General features: G+C 53.3%; 1 protein-coding gene across 15 annotated transcripts in view; it reads right to left on the bottom strand.

The window, feature by feature from the left end:
- The window catches only part of EPB41L1 (erythrocyte membrane protein band 4.1 like 1), a 76,894-nt gene that overhangs the window by 31,272 nt on the left and 22,125 nt on the right, over nucleotides 1-23,497 (bottom strand). For 10 of the 15 annotated variants that reach the window (XM_072349807.1, XM_072349805.1, XM_072349814.1 and 7 more), the window contains 12 exons: nucleotides 9,354-9,555; nucleotides 8,437-8,601; nucleotides 5,539-5,643; nucleotides 5,414-5,456; nucleotides 4,317-4,392; nucleotides 3,766-3,984; nucleotides 3,583-3,670; nucleotides 2,993-3,145; nucleotides 2,085-2,182; nucleotides 1,376-1,551; nucleotides 813-961; nucleotides 50-85 (listed from right to left, as the gene is read on the bottom strand). In XM_072349807.1, coding sequence (XP_072205908.1) covers nucleotides 50-85; nucleotides 813-961; nucleotides 1,376-1,551; nucleotides 2,085-2,182; nucleotides 2,993-3,145; nucleotides 3,583-3,670; nucleotides 3,766-3,984; nucleotides 4,317-4,392; nucleotides 5,414-5,456; nucleotides 5,539-5,643; nucleotides 8,437-8,601; nucleotides 9,354-9,530 — 1,485 coding nt within the window. In that variant the 5' untranslated portion in view covers nucleotides 9,531-9,555. Of the gene's footprint in view, nucleotides 1-49; nucleotides 86-812; nucleotides 962-1,375; nucleotides 1,552-2,084; nucleotides 2,183-2,992; nucleotides 3,146-3,582; nucleotides 3,671-3,765; nucleotides 3,985-4,316; nucleotides 4,393-5,413; nucleotides 5,457-5,538; nucleotides 5,644-8,436; nucleotides 8,602-9,353; nucleotides 9,556-13,662; nucleotides 13,790-23,497 lie in introns of those variants that run through there. The other 5 variants (XM_072349809.1, XM_072349813.1, XM_072349818.1 and 2 more) reach the window with 2 other exon arrangements.

The following is a 23,497-nucleotide window of genomic DNA, read 5'->3' as shown; positions in this document are numbered from 1 at the left end:
GACAATATGATGCACCGATGAGAACTAAAATACTCCAGAGAGAGAATACCTCCTGCTTGTGCCTGGGGGTTGTTTCGTGCTCCGGCTGGCAGCAAAGAGAGGGTTAAAAGTAACCAGCAGAGTCAGTCGAGGGAAATTCTCACAAGCATCACAATTCAGTTGAATCTGGGCATGTATGCAGGCCCCTGCCCACAGTCAGGACTAGTATCAGCACAAAAGGACTGAATCCCCTGCTCAGTGCAGGGCTGAGATGGACTGGGGTGCATCCCAAGCCAGTCCAGGGGTGGGCAGAGAGCAGAAGGGCATGGCTGCAAGCCAGCAGGGTGCTAGGTATGGGCATGTAGCTATGGGGCACCAATGGAACAAGGGCCCAGTATGCTCCCAGCAGCCAAGGAACTCCTTACTTGCATGGTGGTGACTGTTGGCACACTTGGCCCTTTCCGGTACTGCACACCAGAACTGAGCTATCCCACAACCAACCCTGCCTGGGGACCAGCCAGGAGGCAACCTGGATGGTGCTGGGAGAACTGTAGCTGCTTCTGGATAGGGCATGATTGCTCCATGCCCACTGGTGAGGCCAAGAGCCAAGTCCCCAAGCTAGATGAGTCATAGCAAGCACCAGGGCTTGCTTCATGGAGAAAGGGTTTCAGATGACTGTGCCCCAGTGTAATCCTTCCCACCCATGGCCCAGCCCCAAAAGAGGAAGACAGAGCCCTTATGCCTGTGTCTCATCCCCCTGCTTATCTGCTCTGGTTATGAGCCAGCCCACCCATCTGCCCCCACGGTCTGCTGGCTGCCCATGAGGTCTGTACCTTCAGCTCCTTGATCTTCGTCGGTGTAGTCACCTCCTCATCCTCTGTCTCAGATCGTCTCCCACTGCCAAACTCACCATCCTCCTCCTGTTTCTCACCTTCTGCTCCAGTATCATGGTTCTCACTGACGGAGGCTGGGCGTGAGAACTCTGTGCATGCAGGGAGAGTCCAGGTCATGGGCAGTGAGCCACCACCCCTGGCCCTGTCTGCCCCAGCCCTCTGCCCCAGTCTGGCTTAGAGTCAGTGGAGCCCCAAAAGGACCCACAGCAGGGAATATGTCCTAGGGATTCTTGATGGTGATGATGACCCAAAGCTCAGTACTTTCTCATTCCTTGCACCACCCAGGCCTTCATACCTGCCCTGTGACCAGGCAGCTGGAGTCAGCCATACCCGTGTCCCTGCCACTCACACAGTCTGAGGTACCACCTGGGGGCAGAAGGACTCTCTCTCTGCCAGGTTAGAGACAGACTCTGGAAGTAACCCTGGCTGCCCTCCTCTCCAAAGTGGCCTACTTTTCCCCCCAGAGGACCAATCCCATTCCTCCTCCCCAGTGCGGGGCATACCTCCATCAAGGCTGCGAGACATGGTGTACCGTTTGCTGGAGGAACGCTCGAAGAAGGGGGCTGGGCGGTCAATGAGGGCACTGGCCTGCCGTGTCTGTGCCTGTGTCCGCCCGCTGTAGCGGAACTTAGAGCCCATCACCAAGAAGCCCTTTGGGGGTGGCTCTGGAGATACCAGCCTGGGGATAGAAAGATGAGGTGCTGTCAGTGAGTCCCAGCTGGGCCCCCCAGCACCGGCCCCAGACACCAGTGTGCAAAGCAGAGCTGAGACAACAGTGAAGGAATTGGGATGACATCAGTGCAGGGCTAAAGGAGTGACAGAGGGAATTCAGCACCATTTGAAGTTTAGGGATGAACCAGCAAGTGGTTCTTGGCAGCGGTGTGTGCTGGAGCCAATGGAGCAGATATGGCTCCGTACATGGGAAAGACAAGCCAGTGCCTACCATGCATGGGGTACAGCAGGTCTGTGGCTGAGAGAGGAACAGAACTCTTCCTTCCCTGCACACAAAAGGCAGAGTGGCTCGATGCAGGGGCCGTGAGGCAAGGGATGGACAGTCCCCGCTGTAGGTGACAGGACAGCCAGCTCCTTCCCAGGCATGGTGCAGGCACCCAGGGCACTGCAGGAGCTCCCCTTCCCCAAGTGAACATGCTGGGATAGGAGACAGGAGGCAGGAGCATGCCTGCCTCCAGGGCCTGGAAAAGGGCTCCTCACCTGAAGAAGGTGTGATGCTCTATGCAGACCTTCCAGAGACGCTTGGCAGAGCGGTGGTTGGGCAGCTTGAAGCCAATGGTGCTCTCAAACTGCTCATACTTGGGGGAGATAGAGACATGCTGTTACAGGCAGATCCTGCCCAAGGGGATGTGATGGGATGGGACCTGACATGCCAAGACCTTCAGGTTCCCCTGGCAGGAGCTACGGCCATATAAAACATCTTCAAACCAGTGCTGGAAAGGCTCACACCCAGTCCCACAGGCTGCTGGAATCATACCCTTACATTTTCAGCCTAAGCACCTTCCTCAGTTGTAAATGTATTTTCAGTGCGAGATAAATTCCCTCAAGAAACAGAAAAAATTTACAGCTTATTTTGGTGTGAAGGAATCCCTCACTCCATCTCAGATGCACTGTCCACTGGGAAGAATATGGGTGGAAATGAATTCTCCTGTCAGTGCATGTAGAAGTAAAGAGACTGAAATGAAAGTCAGAAAGCACTGATACAAAAGAAAAGAAAAGAATTCCAAATGTTTTAGGGTGGGTTTTTTGTGTGTGTTTGAAGTATGGAAGACAAATTATAAAAGCCCCATTCCTTGGACACCTCCCTGAGTCAACAGGCTCACAAGTGTCTGGCTTATGGTAAAAGGATTATGAGATGCCCTGAGATTTCTGAACTGCTGTGGCCAAAGACAAGAGAGGCAATGAGAGAGCAAGAGTGAAAATGGGAAGACACTTGCTCAGAGCCTCCATTCACCACAGGAGCTGTGCTCCCTTGGCCAGCCGAGGGCATTACCTGGGGACTTAGAGGCCAAGGATGAAGCCAGATGAGGACCACCCTGCACAGCCCCACTCTGGCACAGCAGGCACCCTGCTGTGCCCCTGGGTCATGCTGTACCCATGGCACCCACCTCACCAGGGCGGATTTTGATGTAGAAATTACTCCTCTTGTAGGAAATTTTAAGGATCTTGGGCCAGGCAAAACGGTTGATCCTCAGGCGGTCCCTGTAGATGAGGAGGCCATTGGCACAGACTCCAAGCATGATGTCAATACCCTCTGAGTCCTGGAGGAGGCAAGAAGGACCAGAGCTGAGGAGAGGGGAAGGACTACCTCCCTCAACCTGCTGGCAATACTCTGCCCAACACAGCCCAGGACAGTGTTGCCACAAGGGCACATTGTTGATTCATGTTCAACCTGCTGTCTACCAGGAGTCCCTGGGCCTTTTCTGACAGGTTGCTTTCCTGCTGGATGCCCCCAAGATGTCCTGGTGTCCAGGCTTTTTCTCACCCCATGTGCAGGAATTCACACGTACCCCCATTGATCTAATAGTTTCAGTCCAGTTCTGCTCTTGTGCCCAAGGGACATCCAAAGGAACTCACACATTGAATCTCTCCTGCACGTCACTGAACCAACCACAGGAAACAGAGCTGCATCTACAGCAAGCCCCTAGCTGCCAGCAGTGTGCTGGCCATCACTCCCACAGCTCCCACAGCACAGTACCTTGGCATGATGCAGGTCCACCCCATACATGGAGAGCTTCTTGGCATTCTCCAGGAAGTGGATCTCTGCTTCCCCAGGGGTCATGCCCCTGCAGAGAGACAGAGAAGGGGACACATGGCCAGATGCCCAGCAGGGCACAGGCCAGCTCCTCAGTGTCTTCCCTCATTGCCAGCTGGGGCTCACCGATAGGTCTTGTGCAGCTCCATGATGCGCTCCTCCAGCTCCCGTGTCTGGTTGGGGGCAAAGCGGAGCTCACTGACATAGTTTCCTACATGCTCCTCAGCATCATAGTCACCCAGTTCGGCCTGCACAGCATAGGAGCCCAGCAAGGCATGTGTGACAAAGGAGCAGGGCAGTCGCCCTGTGATGATATCCGCACGCAGCTGCAGGCACAAGTAGTATCTGCAAGAGGGAACAGAGAGTAAGGGTGGGGCAGAGGTGAGTGCCCTTAGAGCAGTCTGTGACCCTGCACATAAAGGACACCCACACTGCTTGGCTCCCTGAGGGCACTGCCACCTCCCAATGACACTTTCCCAGCCCCACTCTGCACGATTTAAGGTGCCATGCACAGAGAAAAGGCAGTGAGACCCTGACATCTACCCTGTCTACCCAGCTGCTGCCCTGCCTCAGCACTGTCCCTCCATGCAGTCCTGCCCGCTCCTCTGGAAGCTGCCTTAGCAGCTGTGCCCATCATGGACACACCGTGTGGGGGGGCTCCCAATAGCAAACCTCACCTTGTGATGTCCTCCGTGAGCTGAGCAGGGTCAGGAGGGTAAAACTTCACAGTGAAGGCGAAGTTCCAGGGCCCACCTAGCGAGGGTAGGGAGCGGTAAGGGCAGGGCTTGTGAAGGCTGCTGGCAGGCTGCACAGAGCATCCAGCCATTTAATTAAAGTGTCCCAGGACTCCACCCAAGCCCAGTGCAGGGCAGGAACAGGGGAGCTCCAGAAGCTGCTAGGAGGAAGATGAACCCCTGAGAGCAGCTCCCAGTTGCTCTGGCCAGAAGGACCAATGTGATTGGGTCAAACAACCCCAAACAGCTGGGGAGAGAGAAGCACCACAACCTTGGGAGTCATCATCTCAGATTGCTTCATACTTGCAATGTCACAGCAAAAGCCATACACATCCCAGTGGGGTGACACCATGGGCCATGGCCCTTCTGCCTCACAAGTACATGGTCTGGCAAGGCAGCATCACAAAGACCTTCCTGCATCCTGGTACACATCCAAGCAAGGTCACTCCCATGCCTCCCCCAGTTCCATCCTCCCCACTCAGGGCTGGAGGAAATGGCACAAAGGGAGTGATAAGGTCTGAGCCACTTTCTCCCAGCTCTCCAGTGGCACAGACGGGTCCTTTGATGCTCACACCTGTCACAGGCAGAAGGGAAGACTGATAGGGCTAGCAGGCAAATGAATAAGCAATACCTCATGGCCCCAACCCTGTGTCAGTGTCACACCTTGCAGGAACCTCCTGTGTGCCTGTGGAGGGCACAGCGAGAACAGAGAAGTCAGGAGCAGCATACTGGGGACAGAATGAAGGGTGGATGTAGGAATGTGGAGGAAGCAAGTTTCCCTACTGCAGTGGCTGAATTCACATGGGGCCCAGTTTCCAGCCACTTCCAGCCCAGGCTTCCCATGCATGACACTCTGGAGCATCAGGTGCCCAGGTGCATCCTGGCCTTGCCCCATGAGCTGCCTGGAACCCACCGAAGGCAAAAAGTTACAAGCAGAAGCAAGGGCTCATCTCAACCAAGAGCACCATCTGGGGCTGAGCTACCTGGGAGACCTCTGGGGCCCAGCACTTGTGGGGGAGTGGCCCTCTCCAGTTACTTACTGCGGATCTGCTTCTTGATCTCCTTGGAGGGGTCCAGCCAGTTCTGAAATGAGGGGACAGCATGTCAGGTAGTGGGATGCCCTGCTCAGCAGTGGGGTGGCTGCAGAGGGGTCCCCCAGACTCACCTTCTGGCTGTCAGAGTCGCAGAAGGTGAGGCCAAAGTAGTCCTTCTCCAGGAGGTTGAGGTGCTCACATACCATGTCAAAAAGAACCTGGCCTCGGGCATGCTTCTGCAGGAGATATGGAAATACTTACAGGGAGCCAGCAGGCAAAGGCACAAGGAGAGGGTGGTGCCAAACCAGAGAAGGATTCAGCCAGCCCAGAAACCTCTGACCCATACTAAAGGGTTGGCACAAACACATCCCAAACCTCTTGGGAGATGATATTGCCTGAAGGACAAGCTCCTTCCCAACACTCTCCCCAGCTGCAAGTAGCGGCCAGGTCTTGAGGCACAGCAGGATGAAAGAAAAGCATGAAAAGTCTAAGCCACATGCTGTGATGGAAGGGCCCTTGTTATCCAGTCCTTTGAACTCCCCTGTATATTTTTGCTTCATACCAGTGTCAGTGAGGCAATAAGGACTGCTTATGGAGATGCTCATTTGTTTCTTCCATACACACAGCCTTCTTGGCCCAAAAGCTCTGGACCTCCTGTCTCTGAGGCACCCATTTCTTCGAGTACGTCCACCAAGCAACCTGACGCTGGAGCCCAGAGCACCACTCACACAGAAACTAGCACTGCTCCAGCATCCCACTGCTGACAGACCCCCAGCCTTAAGAATTCCTCCTGACCTCCAAATCCTTATCAGGACTCAGCAGTAACCAACACCCTTTCTGTTATCCCCCCCTTCCTGCTGATCCAGACTTCTCAGGCAGGAGTTCAGTACATAGCATCTCAAGAGGTACCACATCAAATGGTTTGACCTCTCTTTTTTATTTTTACAGAATTAAACATTAACAATACTTGTATGCAAGTATTGCAGAATTATTTCTATGGGGCCTAACAAAATGAAAGAAGAAATTCAGCACAGATCTTTCCATGCTAAACAATTTCTTCTTCTCTCTCCTATGCCCCAAATGATATTTCCAGAGAGCAGAAGCTCCCTGTTTGCTGAGTCAACCCCATCCTTTGCACTGCAACAGAAAAGTCAACCTTACCATGAATAAAGCCCCGCATGCCCCAGCACACTGCCAACATCGAGCACTGGGAACAAAAACAGACTAAAAACAAAGCCCAGTGGGAGCTGGGACTGTAAAGCTCTGCTTTTCCTAAGGCTTGTCTAGAACTATTGTTCTGATAATGAAGCAGCCAACCATTGTACAACCCAGCTTTCTGTTTGCATGCAGGTTTTGCTTGGAAAACACAAATGGGGCCCGGGGAAGGATGACACCACCTCATGCTGCTTCAGGGCTGACCAAGGTCACTTCTTTGTCCCGTGAGCCCACTGCAGTCATGGCAAGTGTTCTGCTCCAGTTCGAGGGAGCTTTCATTTTCATGAGGATCCATCTTGCCACAGTCACTAAGGCTTGCAGTGACAGACACTGAAATGACACTGAGAGCTGTGGGATCTGAGACCCCAAAGCTATTTCTGGCAGTGCTGCAGCCCAAAGGCCAGCCCCCAACCCCCAGTTGCCTTGCAGCACTCACTTTTCCAGTGCAGCCACAGAGAGCAGAAAGCTACATTCCTTACATTCATTAATCCTGCACAGCTAAGACCTCATAGAACCAGGACCAGCATACAGATGCAGGCCTGCTATGCACAGCCAGCTCACAAGCTGCTGTAACTGTACTGGGAACAAAACACCTTCACTTGCTCAACAGCAACAAGTGCAAAGGTCTCCCTGGCAAAGGCTTGAGGAATTCTGCTTCTGAACAGTCTCAGTTTTTACACTTTTACATAAAGTTTCTCAGAAATATCGCTCTCACCAGGAAGATGCTACACATCAGAGAAGTGCTGCCCCCTTGAACCTGCAGGCAGGAGACAGCAGCAAGTGTGAGGAGCAGAAATCTGCTCTCCTAGAAAACACTCCTCCTCTGAGCAGGCTCAGAGCCCACCCCCCCATCATCCCCTACAGCAGGAACCAGTCCAAACTCTAGTCTTGATCTAGTGCTGGGTGTCTCCTCACTGTGATGATAGCAGCTCCAGCAGCCCTGTAGAGTATCCCAGCATAAGGAGGCCGCTGGTGGGCACCAGTCCATCTGTTCCTTCCCGCAGTGACAGCCACTACCAGGCAATCATGTGCCCACGCTGTGTGTGTGTGATGGTGCACAAATAGTGAGCAGACCATGTGCCCAGAGCAGGGTGCCTGACCCGCTGTCCTGCCCACACACACAAGATTATCAGCAGCACGTGTGGATGACATTTGTTTACTCACACTCACACACACACACACCACTGCCAGGCTTCTGCACACCTCCCAGACAGTCCCTGCACTGCCAGCTCCATGGGGAGGAACAGCGAGGGATGAGAAGATAAAAACAGTGAGGATGGGGTGAGGTGCAGTTTGTAGTGCTGCCAAAATGTGTGTGGGTCTGTGTGCACATGCAAACCCGTCTGGGGGAGCCATGTGTGCCTGCACACGTTGGCCTCTTCACACAAACACACGCACACACATCCTTTGCCTTGGCATGAGGGACAGCAAACATGCTGTGCTCCTGAGGTGTCAACAGATACACTGGCATATGTATGTGTCATGCACATATTTTCAGGCATATATTTTAAGGCAGAGCTTTATCTCCAACTATTAAGCTTCTGCTTTCTAGACACTGTTTTCAATAGCAACTAGCTAACAAACTTTGGCTCTCTGGACTGAAATTGCCTGCTAGAGTCTGTCTTCCCAGACTTTTTCTTAGTTCTGAAATTCCAACTCGAACAGTTATTTCTGTGGATCAATTTGTCTGTATGAGAGGTACTACGAAGCTGTCCTTGGAAGAACCCTGATGCTAGGGACTTGCTCCAGACCAGCCTTGGGCTGACACATCTCCTGTTCAGTTCCAGCATACCTCCCTCAAGCACAGGACTCACCTCCACTTCGCACTCATACTCAGAGGCATCAAGCAGGGTCACTCTGCAGAGAGCACTTTTGACTTTCTTGTTGATTTTTTGGGGTGACTTCTGGGTTTTGCTAGGCGTTGTTTTGTCAGAGAGCCCATCTGTCTCACTGTAGTCCTTCTCCTCCATGTCTGTGCCCTGGAGGGTGAGAAATGCACAGGGTCACCTGGCACCACTGCCCCTTAGCAATGCAGTAGTCCATGCTACAAGCAGCTCCCCCATCCCACGCTATTGGCATAGTCATGAATGGACTCTGGAAAAAGTATGCCTGTGAGTCTGGTGCTCATTCAGCAGCTTAGACCTCCCCGCCCAGGGAGCTGAGGCAGCTCGATGGCTGCTGGCAGCATTTGCAGTGGTGTAGAGCTGAGGCTCCCTGCCTGGTGGTGGCCATTGGGGTGCACTTGTTGCTCCCAGCCTTGCTGAGGCATCTCAGTTTCTAGGATGCTTGGCCACCTGTTGACTTCTGCCTATGGTGAGAGCATAAAGTTCATATGCTGAGCTTCACAGGCTTCTCATGTGCATGCCCAGGTTGCAGTGCTCAGAACACAAAATACCACTTGAGAAAGTGGCTGTGCAAAGCCTGCACCTTGCTTGCTGGGCCACTGCCCTGCCGCAGGGAGCATGCCTGATCTCTAGGGAAGGACAGGAGGCTGCAGAGCCACTGCACAGCAGAAAACAGCACTTACAAATAAAGGGTCTCGCATATAACAGCTAGGGCTCCCTCCTCCATGCAGGCAGCAGTTTGTAGGCTGGGTGTGCCAAGTGCCCTGTTCTGGTCTGACACCAAGAGCTGCTGGGAACAGCTGGAAGGTAAAGCTACTTTCCCTGACAGCCACACAGAGCCAGCCTTTCCCTCCTGTCCCACAGCTCCTGCCCCTTGCCAAACTCACCGGCTCAGTGTTCTGGCTGTCAGGCTGTGCTCCAGGCTTCTCGTTGGCCTCAGCGTCCCGGCTGGCAGTGCCAGCAGCTGTGGCAACACGGCCGTGTGTGGCTGCTTCCACCTGCTGCTGCGGGGCCTCCTCCTGCACGTTCTTCACTTCCGAATCAGGACCCGTCTCTGTCGTCATGGCTTCTGGTCACCCTGCCCTGGCACTGCACGAGAGACACAACTCATCACACCTGCTGCCCAGCCCTGCGTGCACCATGGAGACACGGAGGATGCTATACCCCAGTTCAGGGGCCCCTAATAAGCTCATCAGAAAAAAACATACATATAATGCACAAATAACATACATTATAAAGTCAACTACAGGTGTCTTTTTTGCGGGAGGAAAAACTGGCTGAGTCAGGTCGAAACACTGCATTCACAGCCCAGCTCCACTCCTGCCAACCCTGAGTGCTCAGCTGAGGGCAGAAGGCTTTGAAGGCCACTGCCAGTTTGTTTTTTTACACAGAAGAAATGGGACAGAGGGCTGCTGCTTTTCAACTTCAGACTAAAATTGACATGCTCTCCATATGAACTGCTTCTAAACACTTCTAAGTGATCACTTGGGCCCAAAATCACCCTGAATTATTCACTTAAAGTTTCCAAACTTTCTTCCCCCCATGTCCACATGTTGAGCCCCAAGGAACCATCTCAGCTCTAGCATGGGGTTTGTCCAGGGGTGGCAGGTGGGGACACACTGCTGCTCTACAGCTAGGGCTGCTCTCTATTCTCCAGCTCAAAGCTTCTGGTGGGGGGTGAGGCAGCTAAGCCAGGCTGTCATGTGTGTGCCTGCCCTGTGGGGCTCAGCCTGGCCTTGCCACCGCATGCCATCCACACCTGGCCATGGAACAGGCACGTGGCCTGGCAACAGCACCAGCCCCTGTCAGCATGTGGGGCATCTGCCTGGAGGACCAGCTCTGGGGACCATGCAGGCTCTAAGCAGGAATAGTCGCTGAGGCTGCTGAGAGCACGATGCAGGAGTTCCAGGGTGGCTGAGCCTACATGCAAAGTCACCACTGCAAGGGCAGAGCCCCTAGGAAGGTGACTGACATGGGCCCCAAACCCATCACTTCCTTCTTCCACCATGGCCTGGCTGCTCCTGCCCACTCCCCTCTGCCCCCTTCACTGGTCCCAACGTGGCTCACACCCACCAAGCATTCCCCTCCAGCTCTGCTGGATACAGGTGCTACCCAGCTCCTTGGCATCATCAGGCCACCAGCAACTGCAGCCCCTGTTGCAGGCCAGACCAAGGGCTCACCAAATATGAAGAGCAAACTGGGCCTGTACCAGGGGGACCCACCAGGTTCATCCCCAGGTCTGTTCCCACCCCAGCACTGTGAGCACCCAGGAGGGACAGCAGAGCCCCTCAGTGTTCCCAGGGTCAGGGCCCAACTGCAGACCCCACAGAAGCTGAGGGCTCTCTGCAGCAGCAGCAGCAGATGGATGCTACTGGAGCTTATATGGCTGTGGCAGGATGGGACAGAGCTGTCACTTGGAAGAGTATCACAGCAGGCATGCCTGCACCACAGTCCATAACTACCAAGCTCTCTGAAGCTTTTCTCAGGCAGCTGCAGCACCAACCAGTGCCTGAGGCGAGACCTCCCCGGCCCACACAGTGCCACATTTCAGGAGCCCAAATGAATGCAGCCCCACGACTGCTGCCAAGCCCCAGGGTCATGGCACAGCATGACTCCCTGAGCTTGGGGAGTGAGCCTGGCTCCTCTTGGTCTGTCAGCACCAAGGCCCTGAGGATGGCAGAATCCAGCATGACACTGCCACCCTGTACCGCCTGCACTCCATCACATGGCACTTGCCTGCCGGAAGCCCAGCTATGGGAGGAGGCCTCCAGTGAGAGCAGGAGTGCCAGTGCACCAATCATTCCCACAGTGCTTGGATGTCCAGCATGCCAAGGCACCTTCAGAACTTGGTTACAGACCGGGGGAGCATCCAAGATGAGGTAGATGCCCCAGCTCTGCCCAGCATTACAGTTTGCCTTCCTGCCTGGCTTCCCCATCTCCGTCCATGCAAGTAAACATGGCCCTGGCTTCCAGCATATTGTTAGCAAGCAATTTCATCCTCTTCTTTCCCCAGGGAGCCCAATCAGTTCATTTTCCCCGTGGTTTTTGCTGCAGCTCTCAAAATCTTCAAAACCGGAGAGTGGTTATTGCTAGAGCATCTCTGTGAATTAAGCAGGAATTGTCAAAGTTTTAAAGACAGAACACACTTCCAGACAGCAAGAAGCTGGTTGTGCAGAGTGCTCGCCACCTCACTGCACTTCTCAGATGCAAAACCCAAGCTCCTGCCACCTCCCCTTTGCAGAAAGTTCAGCGCCTCTGCAGAGACCAGATATGGAGAGCAACGAGTAGGAGAAAGGCCACAGGTCTCAGAAAGCTGCCAAAGGGATAGCTTCACTGACACACCACAGACTGACAGGAGAGGTTTACATCACAATTGCAGCCACACTGATTGAGGCCAGTGGAAACCCTGTCCCACTTTGTTTCTACACAATACCTAGAGCAGGACAGGACTCCAACCTGCAGGGCAAACAGCCTCCATGCTGTCCCATCACTCTCATTCATTACACAGCACCTAGGATGAAGCTGTGCTACCTGCAGAGCCCGGCTGCCATACTGGCCCACCACAGAGGCTGCTCTGTGATTTCCATTTCAAAAGAGGACCAAAGCCAGTCTACACTGGCAAGATTAACTCCACTGTTCCCTTTCTGGCAATCAGAACCACCACACCCTGGCACTGCCCAGCCCCAACACTGGCTGCCAGCAGGTCCTGATTTCCTGGGGTGCTGCTGAGTCTAAGGCCAAAGCGTGACCATGGGCAGGTGGCACACCATGGGCATGGCACGGGCTGGCACTTAGTGGTGGCTGTGCCAGCAGCTTCCCTGAGCTCTGCTGGCACCAGGCTCTGCCAGGACTGCAGATCACACTCCATCCAGTACAGGGCACATGCTGCCCTGTACATGCCCGCTGCCCACTCTCCCACTCCAGCAACTTATCCTGCCCTTCTCAACACAGCCTGGCTGCATTTGCTCCATGAGCCCTCTCCCACTCTGTCCACTTCTAGCTGAAGGCTCTGCCCACTCACGTGTTACTCCAGACCCCTTTGCTCTCCAGCTCTTGAGTTGAGCTGCTGGGATCACACGTGGGCCTGCACTGCCTATGCTCTCCCACCGTCTCCCTGATTCTCTTTTCCTTGGTGTTTTCCTCTTCATCCCCATCAAGTTGGTGTGTGGATTCACGGATTTCCCAGACACTCTGCCCCCACACTTCCACAGCGCATCACAGCTCAAGCCTCCGCAGTGTTCCCCTCCCAGAGCCTTCCCTTCCCTGCTGCCTCCAGACAAGCAGGTTTTCATCTGAGCCTGCTTTCTCCTTCTATTTCCCATTCACTCAGTGCAGTCAGATTTGCTTTTAAGGCTGAGAAATCCCCTTTGCTCCTGGGCTCAGCTTTCTTCCCCTTGCACCCCACTGAGGATTCTGCCATGCAGCAGCTGGGACTGGATATTTCTGTTTCTGAAGCATCACACACAAGTATCCCTGCAAAGCCCCCTGAGCCGAATACCTGAACACACCCCCGTCAGTGCACCCAGGCTGGTCAGAGCTGCACACCAACCCAATGTGGTTCTCTCTCACCACTGTGTACAGCAGCTGCCAAGGGGCTCAGAGGGGCTGCCAGATAAAAACTACTGCCAAGCTGCAAGACAGACAGCAGTTGTGGGACAGGCAACGGCTGCAAGAACAACTGGGACACTGCTGATCACAACAGCACTGGTGTGGGGAGCCTTGTCTCCTAGCACTGCAGGCAGCTGGAGACTTGCAGAGCCCGAATCAGCCCCACTTGAAGATGGCTAGCCTGCTGCGCTGTGGTGGACTGTCCCAAGCACTATGCCTGCAGGCAGTGAGTCTTCTGACATGCAATGCTACTGCAGGACCTGCAGCAAGGCCAAAAAATCCTAGCAGCTGTTCTACTGACACTTGGGTGAGAAGGTCAGAAACACAGGGTGCTCCCGGCTCCTGTAGAGTGAATATCACTGCTCCCTATGCAGTGTTGGCAAGGACAGAGATCTTCACTGTCCCAAACTGTTCCGTACCTGGAAAACAGTCCCTCTCCCCCTGCCCAGGCTCTAGGACCTGCAACACACCCAGGCTGCTGCTCTGCTAGGCAGGTGCTGCTGGTGAAAGCCCAGATGCTGCAGCTGCCCGGACCAGCTGGCCCCCCAAACAGACCCGGTGCCACAGAGCATCCTGAGTGGTTCCTACCTTGGTGCAAGCTCCTCATCCTCATGCTGCCAGCACAGCTTCTCTCCGCTGGGCTGATGCCACACACAAGGCAGTGCTTTCTGCAGAGCAGCTGCTTCCTCAACTCCAACACCCCCGCACATTGATTGATGTGTACTGCAGCCGCAGCGGAGCTGGGAACTGGGCTTCCTTCCCACCTGCCCGCTGGTATCCCTCAGCTTCCCCCGCAGTGCTCAGGCTCCCACCTCACTGGGAGCTCTGTGCCTGAAACACAGCCCCTCACTGTGGCACAGACCCTGCATGGAAGACTGTGCCAGCTCTATCTGCCTCTCGTTCAGCACTCAGTCTCTCTCACCTGCAAACATCTGACTCATCCTGGTCCAAGTACCAGAGGACAAGCTGCAATCCTTCCAGCATCCTTCTCAAACACATACCAGCAGGGAAGGAGCTTTGCCATTCAGCTGCTACATGGGGTTTTCAGCAAGGAGCTAGATCCACTATACAGTGCGGCAATTCTCTGCATCGCCCGGGTCTCCTGAACAGTTCATAGGGCAGAAAACACTGCACTGCCTCTGTAATCCAAGCACCCTGCTTGCTCTAGTTCAACAGTCAGCTTGGAGATGTACTGACAGCAAGAGCTGAACAGAAGCTCTTTCCTCACCCCTGTCCACACCAAAGTGCAGAGTGGGACATCCAGCAGTGCTCCACTAACAGCACATATGGCTCCTCGTGCTACTTTGCTCACCAGGGAGGAACATCAGCATGGACCCAAACACTGCTGGCTGCACTGCAGAGGTGACAGTACCTTGTGGTACTTGAAAGCACAAAGTGCCTGAAAGTATCCACAGAGCACAAGCTAACATTGTCACAGCAGAGGGATGTATCCTGTCTTCAGTGAGTGGTGGTAAACCTTAGGGCACTGGTAGAGCTGCTGTGGAACATTCTGGGTACTGTCCATGGCAGGCAGGCAGCGTGGGGGCTGTGCCTGTCCCTGCCTTGCCTGAAGCACTAACTTCTTCAGGAATGAGCAGCCCCAGGGTGAACCTGCAGCCCACCTGGAGCTGGCTGGGGCATAATGAGGCAACCATCTTGCTGAGCTCAGAGATGGGTGGCTTTCAGTGCAGGGCCACTGGCTGCTCTCATGCAGCACAGACTGCTGCAACAAGCAGAGATGTTTGTCAGGAGGAGCAGAGAGACACACATGACTGCAGAATCACAGCACATGGACCCAGCATCCCCTGAATGATGCAGCAGTTGGCTCCTGCCCTGCTTGGCTGCAGTGCACAGCCACACTACACCACCCAGCTGACAGGTCCCACACCGGGGGTATGGTCACTTCTCAGCTACAGCTCTTCCAAGTTTGGCCTTCTTGCTCCCCTGCCTGGCAACCTAGGGCTGGCAGCAGTTCTCCAGGAAAAGGGAGGCAAAGGGACAGACAGAGCAGGCACTGGGCAATGCTTGCCAGGCACCAAGAGCAGTGGCCAAGCAGCTTGTGTGGAAGAGCAGTGCTCAGGGAGCACCCACCACTTTGGACAAATGCTGATGAAAACTTCAGAGCACTCCAAGCCATCAGGAGCCCCCCCAGAAAGCACAAGTAAGACAAATCCAGCAAACCCTGTGCATGTGCTTGCTCTCAGGGAGCACACACCAACCAAAGGCAGAGGGAGAAACCCCCTCTCAGCCTTGACTGCTCAGCTGCCCATCAGCAGGAGCTCCACAGACTGCCCACTGCTCACTGTGTGATACTCACAACTCTCTACTGTCAGGACCACACACTCCTTCCTTACAACTACCTGTCCCCAGAGGAAACAGTAAGCCAGGGACCAGACTGCAGCCCCAAGGGTAAGCCAGGCTGATGCTGGTAGAAGATCAAGCAACCACTCATACAGGTGACAGTGAAGCCTTCTGAAGGGAAGAATATGCCAAATGGTTTTGATAGGCTAAAAAGGTTCAGGTGACACTATCTGCCTGCAGCATATCCTCTGCCCTGAATCAGCACCATTCTATTTGTTCCAAAACAACCATAATGCCATGACACACATGTGGATATCTGTATTGTGTGGAGGACACAGTACAAACATCTTTTATCTCTCCTGAAAAGACCTGTGAAAAAGGAGCTCAGTTTTTGCCAAAAACGTTCCTGGTGATGGAAATCATCTCTGCACTCTCTGATCAGGACCACAGCATGGCCCTGCAGTGGGTTCCAAAAGCTTCCTGCCCAGGTTTGCACAGGCCATGCTGGCAGGTTGGCTGGAGGCAGACTCCAGGCCTACCAGCGCAGCATGGCTTCACATCCCAGCAGTTGGTACCCTGCTCTGTCATACTTTCCTGTGTTGATCAGAGGTACGTTGTGCAGGGTCTCCGCCACCCTGCCATCAGTAGAGGACATCACAGACAACAGGGACTTACTGCCCAAAGCAGGTAACACTGCTCAGGGGACCTGGCCAGAAGGAGGCCAGCCCACTTCAAATACCGAAGTCTGCGGTTAAAGCAGGTGCCATGTTGTATTGGTTTTTAATGTACAGATGGTAACAAAATGTACAGAAGGTATAAATGAATAAGTAAAGGAAAAACTCACCAATGGTGGTGCCTTGGCTGAAGAAGCTGGGGCAGTCCTCCCTGGTGAGCAATCTCCAAGAGATACTGCTCCAGTGGGAGTCAGCCCTTAAATGAGGTCTCAGAGGGGATGGAGTCAAGCTCCACCCCTCCCGGGAGCACAGCTACATCACTCTCACCTGTGCTCCAACAGCTGACCCCATACTTGCCTCAGCTGATTAATCAGAGGTTCAGGCTGTGATTACCAATCTCCCATACACATGTACACACATGAGGGTCTCAAACAGAGCTACAGGGCCTGCTGCAGGATGGACACCAGATGCGATGTGCATAGAGGATTCTGAAAAAGCCATTGGGGCTTCAATGCCACACAGGTGGCAAGAGCATGGTTATAGCCAGGAACGTGCTGAAGCCAGGAACCACTCTGAGCTTCTCATCCAGCAAGAGATATCAGGACAGAGCATGGACCTCATCCCACACTTCTCTGAATAGCAAGTCCACAATTTCAGGCACACATCAGATGAGCGAGCATCTTCCCTGGGCCCCTTGGAAATGTGTACACATCAGCCCCACAGTCCTGTGGGTACCTCACTGCACTGCCTGGAGAGGCTATGAAAGCTGACCTGGCCTTTCCCCGGCAGCATATGCACTTGAGGATGTGATCCCTGCCCCTGCCAACCCAGCAGGATGGAGCCTTCTGTCACAGCTAAGCAGCTCAGCTGGAAGGACACGTTTCCCAACACAGCCTGATCTGGTGTCACTCACCTCCAAGCATTTGGTGGTGAAATCATCTGTATCACTGTGAGAAGCATCCCAATAGAGAGTCCTGCCCACTATCATGGGACAGCAGCCACCTCAGAGCTCCCAAATAAAGGGGAAATGTGGAGGGCACAAAGGATTCAGGCTCCTCAAGACACAGAGCCACAATCCTCCTCCAATGCCTGCTGTGGCCACAGAGCCCCAGTACCAGCTGTGGGACCAGGTGCACAGCGGGGCTGCCAGGTAAGAAGGAACAGGGAAGGGAAAGCACAGAAAGCAGGGGGACAAGTCAGGTCAGAACTGAGAGGAAACAAAACACAGACAGGAGGAGGAGGAAAACAGGAGATGGTACAGACAAGGACAATGATACCATAACCATGGCTCATATAGGACTTGACACATGATTGGAAGGACCTAATTTATTGTGTCATGCACACCACCAAATACAACAGCTGAACTGCCTGGCCATTATCAGTGCTGCCCACAGCAGAGAGCTGTGCCAGCACTGTGCCATTGCCCTGGACCCACACCTTGGGACACCGAGTGGTTTGGTGCAGGCCAGGCAATACTGTGTAATGCATTCACCATCTGATCCACCCTTAATGCCTCTGTGTCAGCTCGCCAGGGCAACCTGGGAAAAACAGCAAAATTACCTCAGTTCCTGGCAAGAAGCAATGCCCTCCAGCAGGGACAGGGAGGTGTCTGACCCCAGAGGTGCCAGGCAGAGAGGGACCTGTAGTGCCCGGCTACCCACTGCACATGTCAGGCTGGACATGCAGGACTAGCACTAAGACATGGCAAACCTTACAGGAGAGACACTCAAATCCCCCTAATGCTCTCATTTGTAAGGAATGCCCAAGGAAGGCCAGGGCGGAGACATGGCCTGAATGCAAGGCCCAGCACATGTGGGCCACGGTGGGAAGTGCAAGGCCATTGCTTGGGCAACCACAGAGATGGCACGAGCAGCTTCTACAACAGCTCAGGTGTCTTTAGGCCATCTCACCTCTTCTTGTGAATCCTAGCGTGTTCCTTCTGAATGCTTAAAGACATCAGCAGTGGGGCCAAGCAGTGCTGCATGCTGGCAGAGCAGGCACACAGCCTGGCTCTGCCACACCAACACAAGCTTGTAAGCACCCACTCAGCTCCAGCATTTTTGAACAAGAATATGAATCATGCCCCCACTGCTGAGAACAGATCAAAGTAGGGTTAGGATTCTAAGAAATCCCAGAGCATCACCAAATAAGCCTCAATGATAAGAGACAAGCATGCAAAACATGGTCTCCCCACCTATTAGCACTTGGTGAGTCCCAAGCAGGCTCTCAGGAGAGTAGGGCCAGAGTAGAGCCAGCTGTGATGCTTAAGGGCCTGAGAGAAAGGGCAGGAGTAGCTGCTACAGTCTGGCCACTGGCAAAGACCCACTGCTCAAATGAGGAGTGGACATGCAAAAAAAAAGGAGGAACACTGGCTTAAGAACAAGGAAATATCATTCTAAGCTTCCCAGGCTGCTGCAGCAAAGGGGCCTCACGATCTCTGAATGTGCCCAGGCACAGAAGAAATGACCTTTTAGCAGGAGATTTGGCCTCCTTCCAAAGCAAGGATGGCTCTGAGGTCTCGGAGATGTTCAAGCCTTGCAGGCAGTTATCAAAGATGAAAGACAAATATGTTAAAGAACAGAACAGACGGTTGAAAGGAGTGTGGGGAGAGAAAAGGAAAGGCAGCTTGGGACTGCAGCAAGGTGGGTAGCAGAGCAGCACACATGCTTCCTGCAGCTTACCTGCTCTGACCTGCAAAGGGGACATAAGGGGACACTGCAGGGCCTCAGAGCACATAGGCAAATCTGGGGCTGCTCAGAAAACAGCTGGTGCTGAGGGGCTTGCATCTCAGTCCTATTCCTTTGTACCACTGCCCTGAAGTGTGCCCCAACCCACACCACCCTTCACACACACGATCATGGTGCCCTGCAGCAGGGTCTGTGCTCCAGCCTGCCTTCTGCCACCCAGCAAATGCTAGACATGCTCACTGTGCCCCCAGGTACATGGGACAATACAGCACAAGGGCCCCAGTGCTGGGGTCATTAGTGACAGATCTGTGCACAACCAGGTCACCAAGCAGCCCAAACTGAATCCCAAGTATTGACTGCATTTCTGGCTGGCCTGATGGCAATGCACAATCTGCCCTGTGTTGAGTTTGTGCTTTGTGGCAGCTGCAAGATGACAGGCACCTACGTCAGCCCTGAGGCTGCAAGCACAACCATCCCCCTCCAGTCTCCTCAGGGCAGCCTCCAGCCCTGCAGCCTCTGCTCCCCAAAACACTGAGCAGTTCCCACTGGACTGGGGAACCCCCTTGTGCCACGCTCACTCACTTCTTCATTATCTTAGATGGTGTCCCAGTGCCTGGGATCCCCAAAGATCCAGCTGGCCCCGAAGACCAGACCTGACACAAAGCTCCCCAGGAGATCTGAAGGCTGGATTCCAGGTGCCTACTGGGGGGAGCACCTGTGGAGTCAACAGCTGAGACCCCACTTCACTAGATCAGGGCTTAGCTAGGCTTAGCACAGAGTGCCTTGGAGGTGACAACACAAGGGCTGGTAGCCCTCCTTTCCTAGCCCCAGAAAGAACAGCTCAGAGCACTGGGAGAGCCCCAGTCTAGGTTCCAAACACAGGGAGAAGGAGCAGAGTAGCAGCTCTCTGGACTGGAGACAGGACCTGCTCAGCAGTCTCATCTGTTCCCCATCGCTTCCCCAGGGGACAAGGGTTCTGCCTTTAGAGGCAAGCCCAGCCCTGCACAAGTCAAGAAGCATTCTTACATGGAATAGCTGGTTTTCAGGAACAGATATACCTCCATCCTCTCCCTTTTTATACCCTTCATCCACCCCCCATTTGACTTTCAGGAGCAATTAGCTCTGCCTGTGCTGCTTTCCATCTCTGCTTTATATTCAGGACAGAAAACAAAGGCACATTAATGCAGTGCCATAGCCACACAGTCAAACACAGTGACCGCCAGGAATTCAGGTCCGATTCCCAAAGCCACCATAATGCTGGCCCCCAGCACGCCCCCAGTGACCAGCACTGCAGTGCTCGCTTGTATTCTGGAGTCCCAAAATATACGTGTGGCCGGGATGAATTACAGCAGCTGTGGGGAAAAAACAAACAAACTGTGACTTGGAAATTTCCATGCTCAAAACCATTTAACAGATTATGTGAAAGTAGGACCAACAAGGTGTCAAAGCAACTTGAACAAGTCACAGGACTGAGCAGCAGCCAGAAATAGTAACCTGGAGTGGCAACGTGGCCTGAGAAGGGACAAAATTCAGCTTCCAGAGATGGAAGACAAGGCTCGTGGAGTTGAACCATTATGTCTCTCCAAGTCTACAGAGCTAACAAAATACTTCCTCAGTCTCACTTCTACATATTTGTAAGCAGCATTCATCTCTCCAGCCATCTGCTACAGAGAATCTCTTCTTCAACTTTTGAGAGGGCCCAGACACTACAGAATCTTAAACTGGAGGCAAATGGAAAATGTCTTAACAACTTACAAAGCACTGCCACCAGACTTCAGCCTGCCGCAGGACATCTGCGCCTTGTCTGCAGAGATCCCTCAGGTGTCCATAAAGAAATCTCAAGCTGGCTATCACTGACTTGGACACATGCACAGAGGACATGCTACTTGAGGCTCTGACCCACAGCACTGAGGGCAGGGCTGAGCCTTCTCACAGGAATGGGTCTGTGGCAGTTCTGGAGATTCAGATTTCACATTGAGGTTATCTGAGCCCGGAAGGGATGAAGAAAAATCCTGAGTAATTTTCTTGAAGCATGAAAGCGGCACTTGTGAGCTTGAACTGGCTCTGAATACCTCGACGCATTTACAGGGATGTTCACACACACTCAAAGATCACCTGCATGCTGCAGACAAGCAGAAGAAACTCCTAGCAGGAGAGGCTGCTCCTAGCAGGGACTGCCTGAAAAGAGAGGAACACCACCTCCTTTTCCACCCCTGGCACAGTATGGGATTTCCTCCACTTGGTTTTCAAACCCATTCTGTCCAGTCTCACCATTTCAATCACCTCAGAACAGGGCAGCAGCTTACAGCCACCAGTTCCTACATCCCAGGATCAACTTGGAACGTGAATTCCAGAACGTGTGCACTCAGTGCAGATTCCAGGATTCCAGTTTTGGGGATTAGCAGTATCCCAGCATACACCCCATGGGGAAGGACATGACTGCATTTTCCACACTAGGGATGCGGAAGGGCAGGGAATGCATGTGACCACAGCCACGTGCTGGCAGGTGCAGCCAAGCAGGGAGCTTTGCTCTCAGGCTGGGATGCCAGCAACCAGATACCAGCTCCAGCTCATTGAGGTGCCACAGCATGGAGCAGGAGAGGGCTGAGTTGCTCAGTGCTGGCATACCTCACAGCCAGGCTTGCTGAAAAAATGTGAAAACATCTTGTCTTCCTCTTCTCAAGATGCCCTTCTTCCAGACAATTGATTCCAGCCCTGTACCAGCCCATGGCTGTCTTGCAGCACCACTGTGACTCATCATCACCCAAACCGCTGACTCACAGAGGTGAGGCTCCAGATGTCGCTGACGTGGAAGCTCTGATCTCCGCAGCCGCCTGCGCTTGCTCCCCTCAGCCCTGCTCCAGGCCCCGTGCTGCCTCCTCTGCAAGCCCCAGGGGAAGTCACCACATCCTTTCACCAGGAGCACAAACACTGCGGCAAAGAGATGCTTGAAGCGGTCATTTAATCCCATTCAGCTCAACTCACGGAGCTGGTCCATCTACACCAGTCTGACAAGCCTTTAATAGTGTCCTGCAGTCCTTCTCCCTGCACATCAGCCTGCTTCAAAGCTTTATCCTCTGCACATTACAAAGGTATCTCCCATGTCTCACCCAGGCCTCCTTCCACAAAGCCAGAGTGAGAGTCTGCTTCAGATGCCGTTCTGTTCTTAACTGGACAGACTGCATGTTTCAGTCCTCCTCATTGCCTGGCTTCTGCAGATTCTCCACTAGTCAGGATAGAAAGGCCCTGCTATTGCAGCACTGAGATGTACTGTCTGGTGTGTAACCACACATGCAGAACAGTAATGCTAGGAGCTTTCTAAGACCCTTTATACTCACACACTTGTCTCAAGTCCTCTGTTTCCCACTATTTTCTGTCCCTCCTTCAGTTCAGTCACCGAGACGAATGTTCTAGCATCCAAGTTTCCCCAGACAATCACAATCTTCTGACGTTCCCCCTTTACAGTAAGGCACTTTGCTTAGCACCAAAAGCATTCTCCAACTCCCTGTTACTTAACTCCTCTGCCCAGCAAGTACTTTAGGTTACACACAACAGGCAGGATTAAAAGCCACTGTGTCCCATGGCCATTGCGTCCTGCAGCCACCCTGCATAGCAGGACTCAGTTACTGCAGAAGAGACATAGCAATGGGGAGCTTGAAGACTTACTACTCACCCACCCCCTGCCACTACTATCCAGTCCTCACTGGAACCATAAGGTGCAGACATCTCCCCTTCATCCACCCACTAGCCTTATACCATGCATCCATCCCCATCATAGCATGAACATGTAGTCTCATAGATATAATGCCTGTAACCCACCCTTTCCCCATCACCTCCAAGACCTGCTCCCTCCCACCCCTCTGCCAAGAGCGTTTTCAAAAGGAGATGTCAGAAAAACACAGCATGATGCTGTTCTGCCCTACAGAGCAGCATACACTGCAAATATGATGGATAATACACTTTTCACTTCAAATACTGAGCAATATCACACTGCCCAAATGCAGCTCTGCTGTCTTCTCCTGTTCATCAGACCAAGGCTGGCCCACCACACAACAAGTCAGGACCTGACCCTACTACCACAGCTCCTATCTCTAGGTAGCAAAGAGATATAAAGGCATGAGCTTGGCTCTACAGGCAATTGCCACAAACTAACCACAAGAGGATGGTCCTAAAGTAACTACAAGGATGGTTTTCCTGCAGCTTCTGCCCCACTAGCAGTTAACAGGTCTACCTCAAAGCCTGGAACATTCCCCCTCTGAAGATGGGCAGAAGCCCGCCTGCCCAGTTGGTTTAAATGAGCATGATGCTTTGGCAACCACTACAGACACGTAGGCAGGAGAAATGATTGGTTTCTAACATTAAGCATCGCCTGGCAAGCTTGGGCTGTTCAGCTGGTGTGCTCTGCAACTGCTGACCTGATCCTGAGTTTCTGGGAACAACGAAGATGTTGAACTGGTAAAAATATGTCAAATCTGGGGCTGAAGAAGCTGCTGAGCACCGTGATGAGCAGCAGACAGTGGCTTTTCATCCACAGGCCACATGATGGCCAAGGCTAGAGCTGCTGAGATGTGCGCTGGATCAAGTAGGAAAAATACAAGGGTAAGGATAGGAGGAAGAGATGATTCTGCAAAATCTCTACATGCTTTGTGTCTGCCTTAGTGAGATGAGCACAAGGCCCTCCATGCAGACCAGCTATGGGGAAGCTGGCCCACTCCAGACTAAGGGCTCTCAGCCTGTTGGAATGAGGCTGGTAAGCTGCTC

Source organism: Excalfactoria chinensis, chromosome 15 (genome assembly GCF_039878825.1).
Source record: "Excalfactoria chinensis isolate bCotChi1 chromosome 15, bCotChi1.hap2, whole genome shotgun sequence".
Lineage (NCBI taxonomy): Eukaryota > Metazoa > Chordata > Aves > Galliformes > Phasianidae > Excalfactoria > Excalfactoria chinensis.
The sequence above is the reverse complement of the archived record's forward strand: the minus strand, read 5'-3'. Positions and strand labels throughout refer to the sequence as shown.